The 26,416-nt window shown below is 45.3% G+C and overlaps 1 protein-coding gene across 1 annotated transcript in view; it reads right to left on the bottom strand.

The window, feature by feature from the left end:
* Positions 1–16,405: 16,405 nt before the first annotated feature.
* The window catches only part of ajap1 (adherens junctions associated protein 1), a gene marked incomplete at both ends in the record, with an annotated part of 42,830 nt that continues 32,819 nt past the window's right edge, over positions 16,406–26,416 (bottom strand). The window contains 4 exons of the mRNA XM_079742527.1: positions 16,406–16,478; positions 18,314–18,385; positions 18,806–19,048; positions 19,944–20,031. Coding sequence (XP_079598653.1) covers positions 16,406–16,478; positions 18,314–18,385; positions 18,806–19,048; positions 19,944–20,031 — 476 coding nt within the window. The remainder of the gene's footprint in view (positions 16,479–18,313; positions 18,386–18,805; positions 19,049–19,943; positions 20,032–26,416) is intronic.

Raw genomic sequence — 26,416 nt, 5'->3', positions numbered from 1 at the left:
TTATACCGACAAATCACGTGACGTCAAATATTCATTTTTTTTCAATATATACGTTGGCTGTTGATAATAATATTTGGGAAATGATAATAGTATTTTAGTTCAAGGGAAAATGTAATCGTTTATTTCGGGCTTGGGGTCGATGAAAGGGGTTCTTGAGCCGTACTGAGGGGGCTGATGGAGGGAAACAATACACAATTCATCCCCATAATGCTTTTCTAAGCCCAGATACATATTACACAATGGTTACAATGGAAGCCACACTATAACATGTCTCCCTGTCTGGCTGCTGTTCATCCTCACACATTTAGTTACCTAGTTCTAATCTGATTCTCGTCACTCATCCTGTGAACATGTACACACGTATATACACGACTTCTCAATTTGTAATCCACTCTGAATGATCAATATTATTATTATGTAACATGTTTCATCTTGGCATCTATACATGGAGTAAACGGAAACTTAATGTGAAGTGAAATATCAAGTGACCAATAGATACATATATATCGTGGAATGCAAAAAACGAATATGAAATATATATATTTATATATGAATCAAATAAAGCAACAGGTTATTTACAAACCCACATCAAGGACACTAAGCCACGATTTGTACGGTTGAACCTTTCCTCAAATAAAATATAAATGCACAATCCCTCAGGATCAGACGAAAAAGAGACCGAATAGTGACAGAATAGCGCAGAAACCAGCGGTATACGGTCTGGGCCAGACTCCTCTCATGTCTGCCTTTATGTAACCGAGCATGTCTCATATGCAGATGTACAGTTCAGGCTTCTAAAGGAAGATCTCCAGCTAGATCATCATCAATCAGATATGCGGTGACTGTGGCTGCAGCCTTTGAACACTTAGCTGTAGCTGCGCTCTCTGGCTCTGCCTCGGCTTGTCTCCGCCGCCTCTCTGCCGTGCGGTTCACCTCAGTTCAGATCTCCCACCCGTTCCCGAGCAACACACAAGCGCTGCAGTTACTCAGGGTTTGTTGTTTTTTCTCTGTATCTTTTTCTTGTTACATATTTCTGCCGTGATGCTTTGTTTATTTAAAAGAAAGAACAAGGACAGGATGGGGGAAAGAAAGCTGTTTCATCGTTCAAACGCAATGTGACACCTGTGTGTCAATCAGTTATACAAATCTTTTGATGAGTTCAGCAAAAAAAGAAGTATCATAACATAGTGGACAAGATATCGTGTTAATGAGGATTACACGTTGCTGTTTCGCTGTGTACGTACAGCTCGTTTTGACTTGAATTGATTTTAATGATGTACTGGCGGGGCCAGTGGCGGCCATTTTGTCAGCCCAACTGTCACGAGAGAGACAGCTTGTTTTTTTTATAGCCAATCAGGATCCCTACAGAAGCTCAACACACTCACACTGCACCTCATTAGAGTTATGGCTGTGATCCAAGTCAGCCAAGCCAGTCGATCCCGCACCTATAGCCTAGGTGACTCCTCGTCCATGTGAACTATTGTGAAGTATGTGTGTGTATTTCATGAGAGAGAGAGAACTCGTCAAGTGCAACTCTGCTGGTTTCTTAAAGTATGTAACATTAGGATACATGAATGCAGAACGCTGCCAGCTAGCCTCCACCTTTGAGACATGTTAATTTGCATATTGGCGCCAGATGTGGGTTAGTTAGGTTACCTGTGAGACATCACCAAAATAGAACCAAAATGTGTCGATCCTTCCTTTTTCCTCCCTGTAGGTTAATTTATCCTTCCTTCCATCTGTTTGGCATAAGTCTAGACCTATGGCATTATGACGTATACCTTAGATCCTTCGTCATAAAGGTTCACGTCATCTAAGTCTTTATTTCCCTTTCCTTTGTGAGTTTGTTCTATGTGCAAAAAATGTGCGACATATTCCAATCAAATACAGATAATTTCACAATTTCTACAAATACAGATGACCTGAGTTGACAGAATTGATATGAATAAATACAATGCTGGCACGAATACACAGTCAACTAATAGGAACCACAGACAGCAAATACAAACACACGGTCAGCTGATACGAATACGTGGTCGATTTGAATAGATAGACAACCAACAGGATAATAGACGGTTAATCTCAGTAGATAGACACCTCAGGGGAACAATAGAGAGCTGGTGTGAAGAGGTGCCAGCGAGCAACAGTGATTATGGACAACAAGAGAGCTGCAGGTTCTCCAGATGGGGCTGATTGGGGAGAGCATCTGGCAAGAGCATGTTATGTGTCACCTGTATTTCACCCACCACGCACCCTCTCTGCACAAGAGGCCTGTCGCTTCATCTGCCGATTGGTCGCGAGCGAGGCTGGGGCGAATATGAACGGAGACAGCTGGGGTCGGATTTATGGCACCTCTTTTTATTAGTATCACTGTGTCCGTCTAGTTTTATGAGGCGAGGTGGCGGAGGTGAGTGTGTGTGTGTGAGTGTGTGTGTGTAAGTGTGTGTGTGTGTGTTACAAAGAGACAGCAATGGGAGAGAGAGAGAGGTAGAGAGATAGAGACATTGAGAGGGAGAGGAACATCAAATGAGAGAGAGAGAGAGAGGCAGAGAGAGAGAAAAGTCTGTACAGATACTGTCATGAGCACGTTCCTGTGTCCGTGTGATCAACATATGTGTGTAAATCTGTGTCACTGTGTGTGTATGGGTGGATATGTGCTTTGTAAAATGCAATGCCTCTTAACAGTGCACAGTGGCGTGTAGTGTACCAAGCTGGCCTATCTGCAAGCAAGGCAGTAGTGTACGGCATCCGTTCTGCATCTGTGAACCCCCCCCCCCCCCAACACACACACACACACACACACACACACACACACACACACACACACACACACACACACACACACACACACACACACACACACACACACACACACACACACACACACACACACACACACACCCCTATCCCCACCAGCCCTCCCTCCACTTCCCCATCACCCACCAGCAAACCCAAACACCAACCTCCTGAAATTCAACCAAATAAACTCTCCACAAACGATTTGGTTTGAGGGTGAATCACTCTCTGGAATACAAAATGGCCCCCACATCGAGAAACATATGTAAAGTAGTTTCACTTTCATGCTATCATTGGGCCCATTAGTCTCTCTCTCTCTCTTTCTCTTTCCCTTTCTCTCACTCTATCTGGCTCTCCCTCTGATTCTCTCTCTCTCTCTCTCTCTCTCTCTCTCTCTCTCTCTCTCTCTCTCTCTCTCTCTCTCTCTCTCTCTCTCGCTCTCGCTCTCGCTCTCTCGGTTACAGGGGTGCCGCGTTGGGGCCAAAGCCGCAACGGAGCGATGGGAGAGTGTTCATAAATCTTTAATCAACATTTTCTAACGTGCAGTCATAACAACCATTTATAATTCCTCGAGTCACTGTGTGAGAGCACGGGGCGGGGGAGGGGAAGCGGGGGTTGGGTGTCAGCCCCGCAAACCGGGGTATTAATCCGCAGGCCCGGGCTGTGGAGGGAGAAAAAGAAGAAGAAGAACATTCACTGCTAAATTAGTCATTCCCAATGAAAAGCCCCCTTAAGCAGGCATTTATGCTTATTACACAAGCATGCTCACTCGCACCCGCGCACACACACACGGACGCACACACACACACACACACACACACACACACACACACACACACACACACACACACACACACACACACACACACACACACACACACACACACACACAGGGGCATTTACACAAATGTTGTTTTCCATGTTGACGGCATTAGTCATGCGCACGTGAATGTGCACGCGTCATGTGACCTAATTATTATTTTTGGTAATCTCCGCCAGGGAGTTATGCAATAAAGCGTTCATTTAAATAAAAGTCAAAATTGAACCTCATGTTTGATGCCACTTACCATTCAGCGTTCAGCTAAAGCCTGAAACACATTAAAAACAACAACAAAAATAACTAGACTCATCTTCGTAAAGATGAGTCTAACCTACTTACATGATTGGTTGGATCATAGGTTTAGGTTCGTATTTTTTCAACCAATCAGGATTATTCCATTCCATGGTTTCCATTCCATGAATGTGGTCCATCACAATACATCTTTAAAATGAGTGAATGAACTTTCAAAGATTTGCGAGACTGTTCTAATGTGAGGACCTCAGGGAGAAAACATTAGAACCACAAGGCCCCCGGAAAAGTTCCGACCAGGAAGTGTCGGTGACGGCTGAGTCATGCACCACACATCCAGACGCTCCCTAATTGGAATGGAAATTCTGATGATGATTAATCACATGATCCACTTGGAGGCTGCTAATAAGGAGCTATTTTAGCCAGGTGACATCATAATCCCCCCTCCCGCCAAAATCACCTCTGGCGGTGTCTCGCTCCACATTACAATGAATAATTCATTTCTCGCTTTGCAATATTCCTTTGGAAGGCGGAAGATGAAATGAGAGGAAGGGACTGTTTTAACTTTAACTTTGTTTAAACACGGGTGATATCTTTTAAATAAAGTGAATTGCACTTAATAGCGATGGAGGAACTGTTAGATTAGGAACCAGGTGCTGCTAACGTATTTAAGTCATTAGAAAAGTTGAAGAAAGTAAAATCCCTTTGCCTCAATCAGGCTAAGATGATGTCCTCTGGTAAGTGTTAATGCTAGGGTTAGTGTAAGGGGAAGGATTAGAATTAGGTTAATGTTTGTGTCATTGCCACTTCCACCAGCACCACCACCACTTTAACCACCTCAACCATTATTACCAGTACCGCCACCGATTCAACCACCCCCTTCACTACGACCCGTCTCACCCCCACCGCCGTCAGCAGGACCACCTCTGCAACCCCCACCACTCCAGCCACCACCACCCCCACCACCACCCCCACCACCACTCCAGCGACCAACAGCTCAACCCCCACCTTCACAATCGCTTCAATCACCACCTCCACCACCGCTCCAGCCACCACCACCACCTCCACCACCGCTCCAGCCACCACCAGCTCCGCCACCACCACCACCTCCACCACCGCTCCAGCCACCACCACCTCCGCCACCACCACCACCTCCACCACCGCTCCAGCCACTACCACCTCCACCACCACCACCACCTCCACCACCGCTCCAGCCACTACCACCTCCACCACCATCACCACCTCCACCACCGCTCCAGCCACTACCACCTCCACCACCATCACCACCTCCACCACCGCTCCAGCCACCACCACTCCTGCCAGGGCTGTGACGGGTCACCTGGTGGCCTGGCTGGGCCTGGTTGGGCGCGGGGCGCGGGGCGCGGGGCTAGGGGCTCGGCAGCAGCTGCCAGGGAGAGGCGGGTCCTGATGGGCACTTTGTCTCTCCGCAGCGAGCCCCCCGCTCTGGCAGCCACCGGCGTTTCGGCTGCTCCTCCATCGCCACTGATGGCCGTGTCTGTCCATCGCGCCCGGCGGAAATCATTGGGTTGGCTGTCTAATGTATGGGTGTGGGTGTGTGTGTGTGTGTTGTGTGTGTGTGTGTGTGTGTGTGTGTGTGAGTGAGAGAGTGACAGAGGTGTGTTGGTTTGAGAGGGAGGTGTGTTTGTTTGAGTCTGAGAGGGTTGTGTGTGTGTTGGGGCAGGAGAGAGAGAGAGATGTATGTGTGCGTGTGTTTATGTGTGTGTCTGACGCATGTGTGTGTGTGTTTGTGTTATGTGTGTTGCATGAGGTTGTTAGGTTGTGTAGGGTGTTTCTGATGTTTGTGTGTGTAGTGTGTGTGTGTGTGTGTGTGTGTGTGTGTGTGTGCACTGATGTATGTGAAGTGTGCATGTGTGATGGGAGGTGGGTGAGTCAGGTTGCGTCGGGGTGCGAGGTGGGGCTCTGGGTGGGGGTGTGTGTGTGTCGGGGGGGGAGGCGGTTTGGTGGAGCATGTCACTGCCAGTTGAGGCTGGTCCGGCAGGCCTCTTGCTAATGCAGTCTGGCATGCCGCGCCCCCCCCGGGACAGACCCCTTCCAAGCCCCCCTCTACCTCCACCTCCACCTCCTACTCCACCAGCCTGGCTCTCCCCAGCGGTACTGCGGGCCAGCGCTGCCCACGTCCATCCGTCAGAGAGGGCCCGACTGTAGCTCCAGGTGGTCCCAGAAATAAACAGGGGAAAAGCAGGGGAAAGAGACATCCACGGTGACTAAGACGGACAGTCGACTGATAGAGAGAGAGAGAGAGAGATGGGGACAGAGACAGAGAGAGAGAAAGAGAAAGAGAAAGAAGGACGGACGGAGAGAGAGAGAGAGAAAGAAAGAGAGCGAGAGAGAGAGAAAGAGAGCGAGAGAGAAAGAAAGAGAGAGCGAGAGACAGAGAGCGAGAAAGAGAGAGAGTGCGAGAGAGATGGAGTTTTGCAGAAGACCTAAAGAGACAGCAACAGAAAAAGATGAACAGAAACCAAAAAGGGGAAAGAGAGAGAGATGCAGAAAAGTAGAAACAGAGAGACAGAGCGGGAGGAAGAGAGACAGCAAGAAGGAGAGATTCGGCAGAAAGCGGCCTTTGAAAAATTTATTTCACAAGCAATCGGAAATATTGTCGCTGCTGTGCATGTTCTGATGAAATTAACCTTTGTGAACGTCTCCCGTTGAAATATTCATGGCGCCAGACTCGAACTGTTAATAAGATGCATAATCATCGCAAAGTGATCCTGACACACACACACACACACACACACACACACACACACACACACACACACACACACACACACACACACACACACACTCTACATCCCGGTTAGACCCTAGACGACTGATGGGCTGGCTTACGATGGTGATTGCTGAGAGTGACAGCTGTAAGGCCCACTGAGCTTTCATCAGAGCCACCTGTGACAGCTGACAGCCTGAGATGGAGGGGAACCAAAACCAGTTCCCAGCCCAGGCTTGCTCATACTCATATTTCACATTTCAAACACGCACAGACACATTTGCACAGAGACCCAATTAAACAAGGGGTATATCTCAGCGGAAGAGAGTTTAGTAGCGACCGGCGACTTTTGAAGGTCTAGTCGTTGAGTAATAAAGCAGTTTAATCAAAAGTAAACGACTGCCAAGTCAAATTAGCTGCACTTTGCGATGAGTACATTGTGCAGACCTCGGCGGTCGAACTTTGTTTAAAACTGGGGAAACTGATAAGGGCACAAGGTCGAAATTAAGCTGGTATGCTTCTTTGGAATATCCAGCGTGACATTTATCATATTATCTATTTTAGTGCCTTCATCATATTTTATATGGTAATATGCTCTGAATATTAATAGTTTTAAGATAACCCTTTCAGTTGATAAAAAACCCTAAATATATATTTTTTCATCTTTGACAGCAGCGCTCACGGCCCCAGCTAAGGTGCAGCTCTCTCACCTTAGCTGTCACCTTAGTCTGTTTGGAGATATGATAAAGAAAGTGGGCGTTCACACACTTGGTGTGTCAGGAGTTCCCTTCTTCCCGTCGCTGGGTGCTCGACGTGGCAATAGCCCTGGGGGTCGAACGCAAACAACATATTTAATATTTTATATCAAACGCCGCCACGTAGATAAGACGGGTCCGCACGACCTGTCTTGCCTAGAAATAAGTCTAGAAAGAAGCTTTTCAGCTATCGGTGAAATCGCAGGATTTGTTTTTGAAATAGTGCTCTCTCTGTGTCAGTAGACGCTGAGGAGGTTAACGCTGTAAACGTTCGCGGGCGAAGCCACGGTCACAGCCACGCGCAGTGCACGCGCCCAACAGCAGAAAGCGCGTTCGCGCTTCCTGCCGCTGGGCGTGGGCACGGCCACGGCGACTCGGGCTCGGCCACGGCGACTCGGGCTCGGTGACAAAAGTGAAGAATTCTATCCTCAGTGGTATAAGGGTATTGTAATGAAATGATCCTCCCAAGGGGACGGATGGTTGGAAGATTGGATGAATTGATTAATGCATGATTAGAAGATGGGATGAATTGTTTAATGCATGCTTAGATAAAAAACTGAATTGATGCATGCTAATTGGATGAATAAATGAATTGATTGATGGACGATTGGATTGATATATTAATGGAATAAAGGACGGTTGTATTCATAAATCAATTAATTCATCGTTGATTGGGTGAATTGATGCTGGGTTAAATGGGTGATAGGGTGATTGGATGAATGGCTGGTTGGATTCAGGGATTATTGGATATTGGATGACTTTATCACCTAGGCTGACCCCTGCTCTCTTGATAACTCTACGTAGCTTTGGCCTTCGTTTTGTGGACCACACCCTTAGCATGTGTTAAGGACGCAATCACAGGCGTGGGTTGTTTTACATTTTATTAATAGCAACATCAGAGTACTAAATGTACAGAGGACGAATCCAATGAGAATCGCATTTACAGTGCTTGCAAATACAGAGCTTAGTAGTATAAGAGTAACCAAATTAAAATCACCTGTAAATCCAAACGTTTACCAATTACTACAAAAAAGGAAGAGATGTGGTAAGACACAAAATAAAATAAAATGTACAACAACATTAAGTCGTCTCAGAGGCTGGCCCTCTGTGGATGTGGTGTTGTTTGTGTATGTGTGTATTTTTTGTATATACTATATTCATAGGTCTTATACAAAAGGAACAGAGGTACTCATTGATATATTAAACAGAAATATAAAAAGTTTTTAAGAGTCACAAAGTACAAATTTTTCATTTTTATGGCAACAACACAAGTCAAGTCAAGGTTCCTGTGTACTATGTATGGTTTGTGAATGTGATAACTTTTTTTATAACGTTTTGAATAAACAAGCACACCACTGTTGCCTCTCCTCTCCGTACCCTTGGGACAAAAAAACAAGAAACTGTTCGGTCTCAGAATATCCACAGAGAACTTCCCTTTGCAACAACCCAAAATGATGCTCCTGCCAATCCAAGCCTTCTCAAATATCAACCAGGTGTTCTAAAAAGAAAAACCAACGGACAAACCAACAAATAAATAAATAATTTAAATAAATAAATAAATAAAATACACTCTTTGGGCCGACACTTTTATTTTGGCGCATACCTGTTGTAGAAGATTCGGCTCATACACACAGACAGACACACACACACACACACACACACACACACACACACACACAGCTAGTGGTCTGCCCCATGGGCCAAGAAGGGAGATGATAAGTTGTGTGTTGTCTCTTCACACCGGCCACCGATTGGTTAAACAGGACCTGGTTGCTTCAGCTCTGGTCACGAGAGGTAAGGTACAGGGCGAGGTCAGACTGTTGATGTTCTCCGCTCCCAGAAGCTCTTACGTACGTTCGCCTGCGTGTGGATGTGTTTTGAATTCAGCATCGAGAGAAGCAGTGTGTATGTGAGCAGCGACGCATCTATACAATTCTTAATCTGCAAGATGAAGTCAGGAGAAATCAGTCTAGGTACTTTTGCTTGTTCTTTTCTTTTGTTGGTCTATTGTGTATGCCAGGTCCCCTCCTCGATCGTAATCGGTTGCTAGGCGACCGCATCCAAATGCTATTCCGTTGGGAGGGTGGGCCGTCGCGTCAACAAGTGTCAACAAGCCTCTTTGCGTGCGGGTAGGCCGTGTTCAAACAGGAACAGGAAGCCATCGCAGCCAACGCATTGATTCACGTCCGCTGGTTTAATTTGCAGCTAACGATATTAAGGGAAGAGAGGGGGGGGTGCAAAATGGCCGCCCTGAGAAAGTCTAACGTTCGATTCACCTGTCACCTGCGTCAATAGGTTTTAATCTATATGTCAGCAAGACAAACACAGGGATAAGTGGTCGCTAGGTGTGGTGGCCTTCTGTTTGAATCTGGGTCGGCTTGATAGATAGACATTGGATTGGCTTGTTAATGTGTGTGTGGGGGGGGGGGGTGGACACTGGGCATTAATTTGTTGTTCTGAAAGGCATTCCAACTCTTTGGTGTCTGGATTTTCTCATTTGACAAGAAAAGCCTTCCTTTAGAAAACTGATATCAACCTAGCCCAGTAAGGCGTGGTCCTTCTACACTCAACACAATCATTGAGATCAGTACTCCTTGTTATAAACTCAACAATGGTAAGTTAGGTAAAGTAAGGCATATCCTTACATGGGTGATACGACTCTATAGGTATGAGAAGCGCTGGGAGGATTCTAGTAATTTTCTAGCTAACAACATATTCTTAGCCTGTAATGCCACGTTAGATGTTTCCTAACGTCCAAAAAAAAAGAATACATATAGTTTTAAGTATTTCAAATCTTAAAATTATTCACAGTATCACTTCAAGCATACAATGTATTGTATTTGAAACCCATTAGACTTTTTTTCCTTTTTTTATCCTCAAGTAACATGTTCTGGATTTGGTTGATTTTTGGTCGAGATGCACCGATGTCTCACACTCGCCTGCCCGTACTAAGGAAGTACTGAATGATATTTCCTCCCGACTTGATTGAGTAGTGGAAAATCCAGGTTCAGGAAGTCCTGCCAATGTATTTTCTTTCTACCGTGCGCTAAGGGTAAACTCGCTCATTTCTTGCATTTCTGTGTCTCGCTCATTATCAAAATCCAGATGGCTGCCTGATAACAGTGGAGTGGACTTTTGATTTTTCTCATTCTGGATTCTCAACTTTCGATAATAATGAACAGAAACCACTTGTAATTCAGGTTCACATTGATAAAAACATCAGCCACCATCTCTTCCAATACATTTGTGTATATATCATTGTGGTGTAGCGCAAACTTATCAAACAACTTATCTACTGTATGATTTGTGCACATCCCATAAAAACCCTCTTCCCTGATCAAATCTTTTCTTTCTTGTCAGTTTGACTGTTGTTCTCCCATATCAGAAAATGGCCACCATAGCGTGTGACATTGAAACTAGTTTGTGTTGAAATGAGGGTGAGTTTGAAAACAGATGGTGCACCTGAAACATGAAACTTGGCAGCTATAGGTTGGATTTACATTGTTTTTGGCAACAAATAATATAGTGTTGAAGTTATATCGAGATGAGGCCACTACATGAGAATCAGCTTGATGGTTGTCCCCAGCTAACTTACGTCATTTCAACTGAACCCAGCCGTAATAAAACAAAACAAAACGCATGTACTACCCGTTCAGGGCCAGTTCTTTCTGTACATTCCACCTGATTCACTCATCGGTATGTGAAATATTGCAGCGCCTACGTAAGTATTATACTGATTTAGCTAAAGATATACTGTAATACAAGAACTGCTTGAAAGTGCAGGTAGGAAGCTTGGCACAAGGTTATTTGTGTGTTTTTGAAAGAAAGTCAGCAGTTACACATGTAAACAAAGACACTATCCCCAACCTAGCTGAAGCCTTTCCAAACAAAATGGATCCGGCTTTGAAAAATAGAACACACCTGTACACAAATAGAAGTAAATATATATAGAAAATACATTTACACGCATATAATATACAGTAATTTTTTCCTCACCCTCGGACTAGTAATAGATAATGCTCTCCGTTAAAAATATATGTTATGTCAAATTCCAGGACCCTTTGAAACGAAACCAAACAGTAAAATCATAATCGTCAAGGACAGCAGCATCTCTTGTCAAACAACAGGCCATTGCAATTCCCTTGTGTGATTGGCTGAAAGTGGCCCCAGGTGCATGGGTCACCTTCCGTACAAACGCCGGCAAATTGACCTCATCCCCTGACGCGCAGTAGTCGCCTGTAGCCTGTGTTTGCCGCCGTTACCGTAAACTGACTTTAGTGTTTGGTTACTGAACTGGTATGGTCATTCACAAGGGGTGGCTTCTCATTGCTGGAGGGAGGGGCCGTGAGGAGGGTGGCTTTTCATTGGTGACAGGCCTGTGAGGGGTAGCTTCTCATTGGTGGAAGGGGGATAGAGCATTCTTTGTGCACCACAGTGTTAAAACCAAAGCCACCGTTCCACCTCCGGAATAGCAGAAACATCAGGAAAATAAAAGACTTGAGACTACGCAGCCTGCACACTAGGGAATGTTTTTTTTGTTCTTTTTTTTTTCGCTCCCCCTGCTGGAACAAGATTGAGACCACCTCAAGAATGAGACCACCTCGGTAGATGGTTTGAGTCCTTAAGTGCAGTTATCTCGCCTCAGCTGGCCACACAACAAAAGAAAAAACAACCCATCCATTTGAACTGTACATATTGCTGTCCACACCCAGAAACATTTTACAATTTGTTACGTTTGTGCTTTGTTCAGAACCCCCCCCCCCCACCCTTCCCTTCCAACGAGAGCGCTGGCTTCCCCCATAGCTTCAAAACACACTGGTAATCCCTCCTGCGCACTCCAGGTTGATTTATGAAAATGACATTTGGTGGAAGAGAGAGCTCCTCAGGGCCCCGCCCTGTTCTCAGGAATAATAGAATGGGATTGCCTTGAAGAGGGAGATTTGGGGTTCAGCTCTGTTTGTCTGCTTTGTGATTTAGTGTGTCCCTGATCCTTCCCCTAACACTCCCTACCCAGCAGTACATTGCTGTTCAACATTTATTTTTTGCCGGGCGGTTTTTACATTACGATAACCCCTGTTCGAGGAGTAATGTTTAGGTTTGGATTTGTGTGTTCCCAGGGCTTAACAGCCCCTTGGCATTCCAGCGGCCGATTTAAAGTCAAGTGAGTAAGGGATCATTGGCTGGTGAGCATTGGGCTTTAGGTTGAACTATAAAGATCATTGAAAGAAGGAAGCTATATGGAAAAGTGCCAAGTTGTGACATCACAACTTGGGACTGTGCCTCATTGAATGCACTGGTGATAATGTTTCCAAAAGAAAAACGTGAGACTGACAGCTAAGTCGTGCCGATAGTATGTGTTGGTACATCATTCAAATTATCTGAATTTGTGTCAAACCTTAGGCAAAGAAAAGTGAAATACCACCCTGTCTGATGTCTTTAAGTCTTCTTTTGGGAAGTAAGCACATGGTAGTCTTCAAGTCTTTCTGGTCTGCTATGCTATGCTAATATCTACTAGAAGTACACTAGCCAAGACACTAGCCTAATGGGTGCTAAACACTGTACAACCACATTTGCCTGTGTTCAAAAGATTCTTGTTGTTCTGAATCGTTCACGGGGAAACAGAAGAGTGCTTTGAGACCAACCTTAACAGAGTCACACAGCCGCGAGGGATTTGATTGCAATTTGCATTCCAAATGCTTAACTTTTCACCCTGAGGTTATTTTCTTCACACTTGATTCATATGTTTGAACTTAAATACCTAAATATCTCCGTCCTATGGTCTCAAGTTTCTGGTGGCATGCAATTTCTAATTCCCTCTAAGTAGGGAGGGTTACAATTATTATTAATATTATAATTATTTGAAATGTATTCATTTGTAAAGGAAGGCGAGGGGGGTTGTTTATCTCTTGTGAACGCACAGATCATTTACATCTAATCTTTCCAATTTAATTCATCCAATCATGTTGCCTGGATGGTGCAACAAGTAAAGGGGTCTTTCGTTTGTCTGCAGGTATATTTGTAGCTGCTAATATCAGCCTAGATCCAAAACAAGGCTCTTGTTTGTATGTTTGCTTGGCATACATCTGTGTATGCACTTTACTGGGATTAGCAAAGAATACAGAGGAGCAAATTGTTCATAGAATAAATGTTTGAGGATTCAATTTAGGATTCAGGTAATTTTTTTCACTTGCACTGGTTCAAAATCAATCAGAAGCATCACATAATGGGAGTTATTCTTTGCGGGATTGTTTCTTTGTGAAAGGTGTTTTTTTCGTTTAAGATTGGTTAGAAGTCGTTTGGCAATGCCCTGATACAGTCGCTTTGGATCTACACCAGTAGGCCTGTGGCATGATTGATTCCCCTGTAAAAAATAAACAAGATAAAAATGTAGACATTTGATAAAGCATAAAGTATATCTCTTCACCTTCTTCTCCCCAACACAATTGAACAATAAAGTTCTTTCCCCCCCCCCTCCCCCCCACACACTTTTCAAATATACCAAAATACACACATGTTAATTATCTCTTGTGTTTCCTTCAAAAATAACGAACAGAAAAATGAAAGTACAAAAACAAGAGCATGAAGTTGGGAGGAGCACATACAGGGTGGATACAGCACTCTTTAGTTTGTCCGTCGTTGGTCTGTTCTCCTCAACAGTTCCTTCATTCCTTCCCAGGTTGTGGCACATAGTGGCATTATCGGCACAATGTTCATAAACGCAGTTCAGAATCAGCCGTGAGCAGCTCCTGGAATCTGGAATTCCCAAAATGTCGAACATTTAACTGAATGTGGGATTTTACAGTCTTTTCCTCGTGTGGGAATTACAGTCTTGTCCTCTTGTTTGTGTGTGTTCCGTCCCCCACGTCTCCAGTCTTGTGAGTGTATATTTATTTACGTCTATATACTTTTATATATATATCTATATATATGTAGATATATATATACATATGACTGTATGTCCCTGGAAATAGCTAGTTGGCAGCATTGTGGCTGCTCTGCTTTGTTAATCTCTTCTCTAGAAAAATAAATTTCTTCACCAGTGTCCAAAGAGTGATCACACTATTTTACAAAATAACACTGTTGCGTGTGTGTGTGTGTGTGTGTGTGTGTGTGTGTGTGTGCGTGTGTGTGTGTGTGAGTGTGTGTGTGATTGTGTGTTTGTAGCTCCTTTAGCGTTGACGTTCTGTGGAAGAAAGAAATAGGCGTTTTAGCATTCATGCTCTCAAACAAAATAAAGCACTTTGGCACTTATTTTTGTAGTTTAGCCTCAATCAATCTATAAAGTTTGCCATTCGAAAGACTAGAGGTCAAACATCAATTTAAACAATAGAAAAACTATGAAAATATTTGATAGTCCAAAATACATTCAAGTCATCTCGAGGGAGAGATGAACACTATCAGGCAATACAGCACATTGAACTTTCCTTTAAAACAGCAATGACGTGACCACTTACACTTTCCTTTTTTAAAGTGTTCTCTTCTTTCCATTTATTAATGTTGGCCCAATATCTATCCATATCGCTCAGTGCTGAGCTAGACCACCACAGGGCTCCCAGACAGCAGTCAGTTCTGGGCTGATCCCGGCTCATATCCGCCAAGAGGCGGGTGACTGGGCTCGGCTGTGCCTTGAACTTTTCCATCGGCTAAGAGTCAATATAAGGGGAATCTATACTGTACCGCAGACGAGGGGAATGATAAGCAGTGAAATTATATCCAGACATCGGCATTGGTGCTTGTTCTTCTCTCTCTCTCTCTCTCTCTCCCTCTCTCTCCCTATCCCACTCTCTCTCTCTCTCTCTCTCTCTCTCGCTCTCGCTCTCGCTCCCTCTCTTGCTCTCGCTCTCTCTCTCTCTCGCTCTCAGTCTCTCTGTCTCTTGCTCTCTCTCTCTCTCGCTCTCTCTCTCTCTCGCTCTCTTGCTCTACAGTCCCTGCGGTCATTTTGGTTTCTTTTTGGAATCTGGGTCAGCAGCCCACTCGGAGTCCCCTCCGGGCGACCAGCCACTCCGGGAGGCCAGAGCATGTGTTTAACTTTCACACTGTCGACTCCAAATGGAGGCCGCCCTGACATTCAACAAAGCATGACGCCAAAACTGGGGGCAGGGGTGGGGGGGGGGAAGGGTCCCTTGACTCATGCTAATGGTCGAAAGTAAAAATATACAGAAGGATAGTAAGTTGTGTCTCCTCGGGAGTAATGGTGGGTTACCGTCATGATTCCTTTCTATAGCTTATACAGACAGGGGACGCCCCACCTCTCTGCCCAGAGCAGTGAGTGTGAGGCGTCTTGCTCAGGGACACCGCCACACACAGCTAGGAGGAGCCGGGGATCGAACCAGCAACCTTCCAGTTACCAGTCAAACCAACTCTACCTCCTGAGCTACTGCCGCCCCCCTCAAAACATGCAGACGAGTCTCGAAAGTGAGGCGAGGCTAGAAGAGGTTGGGAAAAATAACGACGTTTGATTGACCTTGTTTAGATGGGAATGCCTGGATATAGATGGTTATCTTCATCCAGGCATTCAATCATCAGTCCAGGTTGGATCATACTTCTGCGGTCACTAGCTGCCGTGAGAACGCTGTGGGTTAACGCTGTGAGTCCACGTGGTTCCGCGCCCGGACTTAGTAGTTAAACGTTTTGGAGAGACGTACGCAGGAATTAGGCATTAGGAGATGTCTTACCATCTCCGTCTATTTAATTATGTTTCCATCAGTGCCATAACGAGACACAACTGCTGCTGGGGACATGGTCAGGGTAATGGCCTAGATCACACCCGCCTAAATCAGACTTTAATCTTCACTCAAACTGAAGAGGCAGATGATTGCCATCATTCCAAGTCATCTCTCTCTTCTACCTCCAGCCTCTAAAACGGGTCACTGGTCTCTAACATCCTTCCATGCCTGGCAGTACAACAGGGTTTGGGGGGCTGGCAAGGGGTAGAGTCCCTGGGGGGTGGGAGGGAGGACAGGGTACCCACCAGAGCCTGGGTCCGGGACGTCTGTGGCGAGCACGGTGAAGTGGTGAACCGGGCCGCGCAGCCGGTCAGCAGGAGATCTCAAACCACTTCTCCGAAACAAAGGCCACGGGAATCAGCTGCCTTTCGCTTGGAGAGGGTCTGTCGGAGGGGGGGAGAGGGGGAGATAGAGGGCGGGTGAGGGATGTAGAATTGGGAGGAAACAAGTTCCTGATTGGTTGTTTGATAACATGTTCATTATGTGTTGATTAAGTGATTTTCTTTTCCTTAAAGTGTGTCAGTTAGAGCCATGGTTGGTTTACACTGAGATAAATCACACAGAAAGACGGCTAGAGAGACCGATCGATAGATAGAGACATACACAGGTAGGTAGATGGAGATGCGAGTAGAGAGAGAGACAGATAGAGGGACATACAGGCAGGAAGGCAGAGAGACAGATTGGTGGACAGATCTATAGACGGATACAGATAAATAGATAGATACATAGATGCATAGATATTCAAGCATGCTTGAATGTTAACACAGCATACATTAATAATAAATGAATAAAAAGTTCTTATGCTTCCTTCATAACAACAACTTCTCGAGATTCATTTATCACAGCCATGCCGTTGGTGAAACAAAGAACCATGAAGATATTTTAATTGAATTTCTCTTGCATTGTCGCCCCTCTGTGCCTTTCATTCTTTTTTTATATATATATTCAAATTGAAAGACACCCTGACATAAAAAAATCCTTTATTATCTTGCTAGTTAATTTCCAAGTATTATTCTGTCGTATTATTCACGTATGCAACAAAGCATGCCAGACATTTGAAAACAAAATCGATTCTATTAGTTTTAGCACGTGTACGTCTAGTGAAGATAACTTTCCCCACAGCTGAATGTTCGCTTGAATGAAGCAGCAAACATTAACACAAATTGAACACAAAGTAACATTTCAAACAGTTAGATCTGGCTTATTTCCACGTTTCCTCATTTAAATACCTAACTTATTGTTTTTGTCATTTTGGCAGGATCCAGTCAATTTAAAGGATCACATTAAAGCTACGTTGTGTCAGGAGGTAATTGCCACTTTAACATAGAATGTCTAGAGATAAGTTAGTTCTCTAGATAGAGAAGTAAGCTGTGCTCTGGATGACTGACTCAGTCAATTCTTATGGGTAGCCAAACAAGAAAATCAAACTACCGGGGCCAAGACACAACCCAGTTCATTGATGGCCTCTGATTGGCTCAAATTACTGTCAGCTGATGATGACACTTGTCAAGAGACATCACCTGACCTCATTTATCCAATCACAGAAGGCCCCTGTAATAATTTCCCAAGATGCAGAGCTACCCCCAGGGAGGCGTTTATTTGTAAGCGTACAGTTGCTCTTTACAAATAAAAGCACTGCTAAGTCTAGGTTGTCGGGATCTGTTTATTTTTTCAAACAAAATACTCTAATTAGTGGTGGATAGCTCAAGTCGACCACTCTGCTGGTACAATTCCTCCCCCTGCCTCTCGTTCACACTCTGGATAAAAGCATCTGCTTAATGAATACATCGATAATAGTCCTATCTGTATCACGATGAAGTCGGACTACTTTACTTTCTGGTGATTTATGAAGTTAGCCGACAAGGGCTTCTTGCTGTGGATTTAAGAACCCTCTCTGAGTTCCTTATGTCCTAAAAATGATTTATTGATTTAATCAGTCAGTAATTCAGTAAAGTGTCCTTTTGCAGCACATTTCACAGACGAATCACAGGGTGCTTCACAACAATAGAATCAACTACAATGGAGCACAGACGCACATAAACATGGGAAAACAGCACAACCCAGCAGCCTTGTCTGAAAGGATGAGTCTTTTACTGCTATCTATTCATTTATTCACTCACATCTCATAAAGCGACTTGTGCACTCTGTTGTTTTTTAGCTCTTGTGTTGAATTGAGAATGCACTTTGTTGAGATCTCTTCGTCTTGAAATCTACTAACCTCTTCCTTCTGCTTCCTGTGGCTTTTCTGCCCTCAGTCCACTTGTTTTCAACTTGGTCGTGCAGCACTTTTCTGTAGTTATAGTTGGAGTTAGACCAATTTTTTTCGATGGTGTGCAAACAGCGTCACATGTAAGTCGTTTTGGCAACACGTTACAGTACAGTGTCCTTGTTACAGTGTCATTAAACATGCGATACGCACTGTAACAACCTTTTTCCATCAACAGCGTGTGCTCACGAAACCGCCAAACACTAACCATGACCCTACGCTCGTGTGAAACTCACTCAATTTTGCCTATTCCGAACCACAACCCCTAACCCTGACCAACAGTGTGTTGTGCGGTTCCATCATATTATTACTGCATATCAAGTACACGCTGTTCGTCGTTGTTACATTGCCTATCGCACAGCCTTTACTTGTGTAATTACGCCGTAACCACACACTGCAACGTAGAGTGGCACCATGACTCCGGGTCACCCGCGGGGCACCCACCGGTTTCCGTTGTAGGAGCTCTTGTAGACCGGGGTCTGCTGGATCATCTCGTCGGTGTAGATGGGCACGGCAGTCCGCATGCACTCGTGCGAGCACTGCATGCTGTCGTTGTAGGCTGTGAAGATGTCCACCTTGCTGGGCACGCGCGCCGGCGTGAAGTCGGTCAGGTTCTGGCAGCTCTCCTCCTGCTGGTGGATCTTGCGCTGATGGCTATTGTGGCGGCCGGTCCCCGACTGCGCACAGCTACAGAAACACGCACCAAAGACAGGAAAACAAACAGAAAAATCATACCTGGTACCTGGTGCCTGGTACCTGGCAGCCGGGAAGGCTGCTTGGTTAAGGCTGGGCTTTTGTTTTTGTGTCGGTCAGTGAGTTCTTGGACTCTGAAGCGGTAAACGCTCAACGCTGAGCGTCCGTTTGGAATGTACCCAGACAGGAGGGAAGCACATAAAAAAGCTCATACAAAAATGTATTTCGGTTTAGAGATGGAGAAAGCGGTTTGGATACAGTTTATTTTAGGAACGTCAAAGCTGTAATCTGATCGGATGTGCTTCGGGAGATGTCGATCAACAAGGTCAAAGACAAAATGTTTGGAAATTGGAGTGTATTCGCAAGGCCGAGAATTTCCTAACGTCCGCTAGGCTAAGGGTAGCATGAACGCTAGGTCGGGCGCCAACGTTGAACACTGATGTAAGCTAATCACAGGCCCCTCTCATTTAGCGGATGGGAGACTGTCAAAAACAGGTTTCTGTCCACTCTAACTGGCTGTGCAACTGTGTGATGCTTATTAGCTTATCTCCTGGCTGGGTGGCGTGAGTTGGAAATGTTTATGTAGTGTCCATGGTAAGATTCTTATAAACAAATGAGAGAGGTACATGTATTTGTGGAATAATGTCAGTTATAAGTTGTGATTTTATTGATAACATTATTAAAATCCATCGATCAGCATTGACTACAGATATGTCAAGGCTACAAGCTAGTGAACAATTTTACACATTGAAACTACAGAGGCACACTAATATTGGTTTCTCTGTTGGGTTACTTTCAGGGCTGGGGTTGGGTTAGGGTTGGGGTTAGTACGGAAGGTGTGTAGAATGCAAACAGGAAGATGCAGGCAAACTATTAAGATGGTTCCTACCAGTTTTTCAGGACGAGGGTTGTGATCAGGGCCGCGATCACCATGATGAGAGACACAGTGATTGTGATGATCTGGTGCACTGCCAACCCTGGGAGGAGTGGAGAGCGGAAACAACCATAAGCCTTCTTCTAGCCTCATATTACACACATATGAAACACGCAAGCACGCATGCACACACGCACGCACGCACAGATATATTACACACACAAACATATACAGAAATTATGCTCGAAAAATCGAAATAATACAATTAATTTCAAACACTAAAGAAAGTATATCAACATAATATAAAGTAAACTGCAAATATCTGATCTGGGAGGTGGAAAGACATAATCCAGCAATACATCGACCAGTTCATCTTCCTAAATGTAAGACGTGTGTAGCACAACGTTCCTAGGTTCTCTACGTTCCCGTAGAGAAAAATGTACTGGCTCTTCAAAACCTTTCTGTGATGTTTAATAGGGAAGGCAAGTGTATTTATGAAGCACCCCCCCAAACACAAAAGCCATTTGAATTGTTTAACATAGACAGACAATACATGATCACATTTTAAGCCATCTAAAGAACAATCCATCAAAGGCAATGAATAAAAGACAAAAAGCAATTTCAAAATATACGATATATACAGGGCTGGGAGGAGTTTAGTATTCCCAAACAAAAGGTTAACCCGGCTCCTCTATTAAACAAGCCCTCAGAGGGAAACACAAACGCTATTCAACGTCTCTGAATACCTTCCCCCTGGGCTAGTACCAGCAACCACCACCGCCACAACAACAACAAACATGAGGATGATACGGCTAGTCATCTCCCGAGCGGTGACGTCATACTTAATACATATACAGAGTGTGTCCCTGAAGAGAGGCTGGGGCCACAGGAGCCCTGCTGTGAGGGTGACTCATGCGCATGGAGGTCCTTGGAGCAGGGGGCCCGCAATGAGCATGTTATGAGATGGAGCATGATACGAGTGATATCATGATACGAGTGACATCATGATACGAGTGATATCATGATACGAGGGACATCATGATACGAGTGATATCATGATACGAGTGACATCATGATACGAGTGATATCACGACACGAGTGACATTATGATACGAGTGATATCATGATACGAGTGACATAATGATACGAGTGACATCATGATACGAGTGACATCATGATACGAGTGACATTATGATATATATATATGAGAAAGGTCATAATTTGAGGGAGATAACGATGATATGAGGCACTGTTAATGTCAGAGAAAAATAGAAGGAAAGAGAAAGACCATTGAATTTAAGGGAGAGAAATAAGAGACAACAGAGAGAGACAGAGACAGAGACCTCCCCGCATCCAAAAGCAAATAGACAACAGGCAGTCCTGTGCCACCTCAACCGTCTCCCCTCTCCATCAGCCGGCCTGTCTGTCTGCTGATCGGAGGCCATCTGTCTCACTGAAGTCACCCGAAAAGAACCTCCAACCGTGGGGGAAGAGAGGTGATCGGGAGCCTGCCTGTTGGAGGTCCAGTGGCGAGAAGTGGATCTCCATAAGTGGACATCCATCCCGCCGGTGGGCATATACTGTACATGCATAATATGTACCCAGGTAGCAAGCATCTGTCGGGGGTGGAGGGCCGGGTCAAAGCTGGATTAATGATGTCTCTGGCTGGCACCTATATGTGGGTGGCGGGGTGGGTGGGAGAGGGGTAATGGATGGGTGGGGGTGGGATGTTTTAGCCTTCTCCTTTGCAATCAAGAGTGCCCAGCGCTGCAGACGCACGCATTTGACTTATCTCGGGCAAGGCATTTGCATTTGCAGCACGGAAGGGCTTCGCCTCACTCTCCCTCACTCTCTCCCTTTCTCTCTCCCTCTCTCGCTCTCTCTCTCTCGCTCTCCATCTCTCTTTATGTGACTTATTAACTCTCTATCACTTTCTCTGCTCACTTCTTGAGCCCTAATCTCCCCTCCCTCCCTCACTTTGACTCCATCTCTCTCTGTGTCTCTCCCGCTCCCTCTCGCTCTTTGACTAACTATCGCCCTCGCTCTCTGTTCACCTCCTGATCCCACACTCGCTCTTTCTCTCCTCCATCTCTCTATCCCTCTCTCGTTCTCTAACTATCTCTCTCTCTCTACCTCTGCCTTGTTCTCTCTGTTCACATTGAATCCCTCGTCCTTCCAGTTCCCTCTCTTTCTCTCTCTCTCTCTGTCTCTGTCTGTCTCTCCGTCTCTCTGTCACTCTCTCTCTGTCTCTGTCTTGCTCTCTCTCTCTCTCTCTCTCTCTCCGTCTCCGTCTCCGTCTCCGTCTCCGTCTCTGTCTCTGTCGCTGTCTCTCTCTCTCTGTCTCTATCTCTCTGTTAAACTAATTATCTCTCATTCCTTGTCTGTGCTCACCTCTTGATCCTGTTCTTCTCTCCCTCTCTCTATCTCTCTATCCTTCTCTCTCTCCCCCACCCCGCTGTCCCCCGCTCGCGATGTGACATCAAGGCGGTGTGGTTGAAAGCGTTGAGTTATAAATTAACATCTGTCTGAGTCGGGGGGGGGGAATAATGGCGGGCGCCCTTGACCTTGATCAATAGTTGAAGGCTCAAATGAGGACCAAAGGGGGAGCAGGCGGTTCCACGGGCGCCGTTCCGCTGACTTAAGGTTCTTAAGAGGATCTCACACGCGTCATACTGATTCATTGTCGCCTCTGTACCACTGACGTCATTAACATGCCTACATATCTGAATAATATTTACTGCTATCAGGTGACATACTTCCATGTCGCATTTACATGTATTAGTTAATGTATCAGTTTTTAGGATGTGTTTATTTTCATTTAGATGTTTTAGATGTTTTATGTTTTTAAGCCAAAGCAAATTATAGTCACTTCTTCCATCATTATGCCCCAAGCAAAGAGTTTGGTGAAATGCACGCCTAAAATGACCTGCCTAAGTTACTGGTCATTTACAGGTTAATTGGCAGGTTAGGGTTTGTGAATTTTGCTGAAGGATGCCTATAAGGTAGACTGCAGATATCAGGGTTTGAACCAAGAACGTCTGGGAGACAGCTAACTGCTGCTTTTTCCTGACCCCTGCCAATATGGTATATAGAGGGAAAATTGTTGTCCCTTCCTGAGCAGCATTGACACTGGAAATGTAAAAATAAACCACTCAGAAATGATGCTGTCTTAAAAAGACTGTGCGTGAAAAAATTGAAAGGACCTCTGTGTGTTGGATGCGTGTTATTGGTCAGCACATCTCCACGTTGGCTTTCATTAGCTCCTCTCTTCTGGGTCCTTTCATTAATCTCTTAAGGGAGGGGGGGGGTCAAAGGCCAGAGCTATTTCCATCCTCAGAGATCAGTTGGAAATGACTACTAGAAACTGTTTGTGCTGACGGACGATCGGCGTTGAGATTAATGTGTGCCGGCTGTCACTTTGACTGCTTTAAAAAGACACTATGTTTTATTTCTTGTTTTGTTTCTCTTGAATTTCTGCCAGAAAGACAAGTGGCTCATGAGGGAAAAGGAGATAAAGAGGGAGAGAGAGGGGGGGGGAGGAGAGAGAGAGAGAGAGCAGAAGGGATGGGCGAGAGAAACATGAGATGTCTGTGATGAGAGAGTCCATAGGGAGGAAAGAGGGAGCAAGGAGTGAAGGACAGAGAGCATCTCGGCCCGATGCCGTCAAAGTGTACTGAGAGAAATAAATGAGGTCCTGGCATTTACACTCACACACATATAGCCACATACATACAGCCACATACTCACACATACACGCACACACACACACACTCACATATGCACAGGCACACAAATACACACGGACAAACCCATAAGTAGTCACACACTCACACACACCCACAAACACACACTTACCCACGTGAACAGACACAGTTTAATGAAATCTCACTGTTCATTTGCCTTTTTGCCTTTTTTTCTTTTGTCTCGTATTCAAGTACCTTTCAAGTAAAAAAAAAATGTACTCTGCATTTACACCTCCATACATAGATCATACACCCCATTTATAACACATTGATCCCTTTCTCTATTGGGGGGTCCACTCATCGTGAAGTCCAGGAGAGGTTCTTACTGAGGCAACTCCTGCTGCTTAGTGCTGCTAGAAAAAGCAGCACCGACGGAGAATATGCCTGGAAATGGGGGTTGTTTGGTGGGTGCTGTCCTTGGTGCTGAAACCTAGGATCACATGGGTCTATGGTCCTGTCTCCCAGGTCTTCACAATCTCTTTCTCTCTGTCTCTCTCTCTCTCCCTCTCTCTCTCTCTCTCTCCCCCCTTTCTCTCCCCCTCTTTCTCGCTCTATCTCCCCCTCTCTCTCCCTCTCTCTCTCTCTCTCTCGCTCTCTCTCTCTCTCTCTCTCTCTCTCTCTCTCTCTCTCCTTCTCTCTCTCTCTCTCTCTCTCTCCCTGCTCTTTCTCTCTCTCTCTATCTCCCCCCTCTTTATCTCTCTCTCTCTCCCCCCTCTCTCTCTCTCTCTCACTCTCTCTATCCCCCCCTCTCTCTCTATCTCCCCCCCTCTCTCTCTCTCTATCTCCCCCCCTCTCTCTCTCTCTCCCACATGCTCCCGTTCCCTTCCACACAACCCTTCTTCTCTCTTTCAGCCTCGTTCTCCTGCTCTGGTTTCCTGCCTCTCGTCGGTGCGCTGCCCAAGGCTGCCCCCAGACCTCAAAACATATTGTGAATTAAAATCATTTTAATAACCCATTTCCAACATATTTTAAATGTTCTCTGCGTGCCGCTCGAACCACCGGAGGCTGCAATTAGGTCGTTTGTTCTACAACTTCTCAATAACAAATGGGGCAACTCCAAAACATTGCCATTTTAGGTGTGTGTGTGCGTGTGTGTGTGTGTGTGTTTGCATTTGTTTGCATGTGTGTGTTCCTGTGTGTGTGTGAGAAGGCACAACTTATAAAGGTTGTGAAGAAAGTATTTATCTCCAAATCCTTCCATCCATCCTTCCGTTTGTGCGTCTGTCCGTCCGTCGTCTGTCTGTCAATCAGACTGTCGGTCGGCCATTGTATTAATCACACTCTAACCCCTCTTGGGGAATGTACAGGTAACAGTTGACTAGCCAGCTGGGCCAGTATGGTGACGTCCCATAGACCAGTGGCTCGCAATCTACTACTTACTAACCAACCCCCCTGAGTACCCCTTTCACCAGCACAAATCACTTTGGGGAGGGAAAACATTTACATGTATATTTTACTGTATGTGCATGACATTTTGGCGTTCAATTTAACATTAAACCGACTGATTTTCTTTATGGTAACTGTACAACCAATCAGTCCTTCCCCCTGCAGTCCTTCAGCTTGAACCCGTATCCCATTTTAGAAACCCTGCCCTTAACTCCCCCCTCATCTCCCAACCCCCCATCCGGTTGAACCGGGGACCTTGACCTCTGTGTGTGTGTGTGTGTGTGTGTGTGTGTGTGTGTGTGTGTGTGTGTGTGTGTGTGTGTGTGTGTGTTTCTGGAGGTGCGTTGAGCTGTGTCTGTGTGGTGCGGTGGAGGAGTGTTAAGGCGTGTGTGTGTCTGTATGGAGGCGTGTGTGTGTGTGTGCGTTTCTGGAGGTGTGTTGAGGTGTGTCTGTGTGTGTGTGGAGGTGTGTTGAGGTGTGTCTGTGTGTGTGTGGAGGTGTGTTGAGGTGTGTCTGTGTGTGTGTGGAGGTGTGTTGAGGTGTGTCTGTGTGTGTGTGGAGGTGTGTTGAGGTGTGTCTGTGTGTGTGTTGAGGTGTGTTGAGGTGTGTTTGTGTGTGTGTGAAGGGTAGCGTGGATTCTGTAGAAGGCAGCCCTCTGATGGCGAAGCAATTGGCAATTAAGGGGTGGTGTCAAAGTGTCAATCCTGGCCTGATTTCCACTGAGTCACTCAGCAAGCTAAAACACTTACTAGAGAGAGAGAGAGAGAGAGAGAGAGAGAGAGAGGGAGAAGGGGGGGGAAGGAGATAAGGGGGGAGAGGTGGAAGGTAGGGAAGTTGAGGGAGAGAGAGAGAGATCACAACCAATTATTCGTACATTGCCTCTTTTTCCCCAGTTGATATATTAGTTTTTTTTACCAATGTCAAAGGCGCTGCTGCATAATTCAACCAATCAAACGGCAGTCTCCAACGTTGGAGGTTTGACCAGCCTCACCTCCATGATAGCATCGCCTGTGTGAGTCTGTCTCAGTAAAAAAGTGTGTCATTTCCGTGATTGATGGCTCATCTTGTTAGCCACGGACAAAGCCAAAGATTGGCATTAGCATTGTTGGTGAAGTTGTTGAACGATATGGTTATCGGGCTAATGCTACCATCACTTCGTCGCCTCTGATAGACATTGTAAGGCTCGCTGGTTCTGATGGTGACGAATCACTCAGCAGCCAGATCCATCTCGATGTGTCTTGGAGTAGGGAGTGTGAAAACCTGGTAAATTGTGTTTAGTCATAGCAGCGTATTTACAAATAGCACCAGTGGTATGAAAAATTATAATTTTCTACCAATTTGGTGCAAAAAAAAAAAAAA

This window comes from Pollachius pollachius (genome assembly GCF_949987615.1).
Source record: "Pollachius pollachius genome assembly, chromosome: 8".
In the NCBI taxonomy this organism is placed as follows: Eukaryota; Metazoa; Chordata; class Actinopteri; order Gadiformes; family Gadidae; genus Pollachius; species Pollachius pollachius.
The sequence above is the reverse complement of the archived record's forward strand: the minus strand, read 5'-3'. Positions and strand labels throughout refer to the sequence as shown.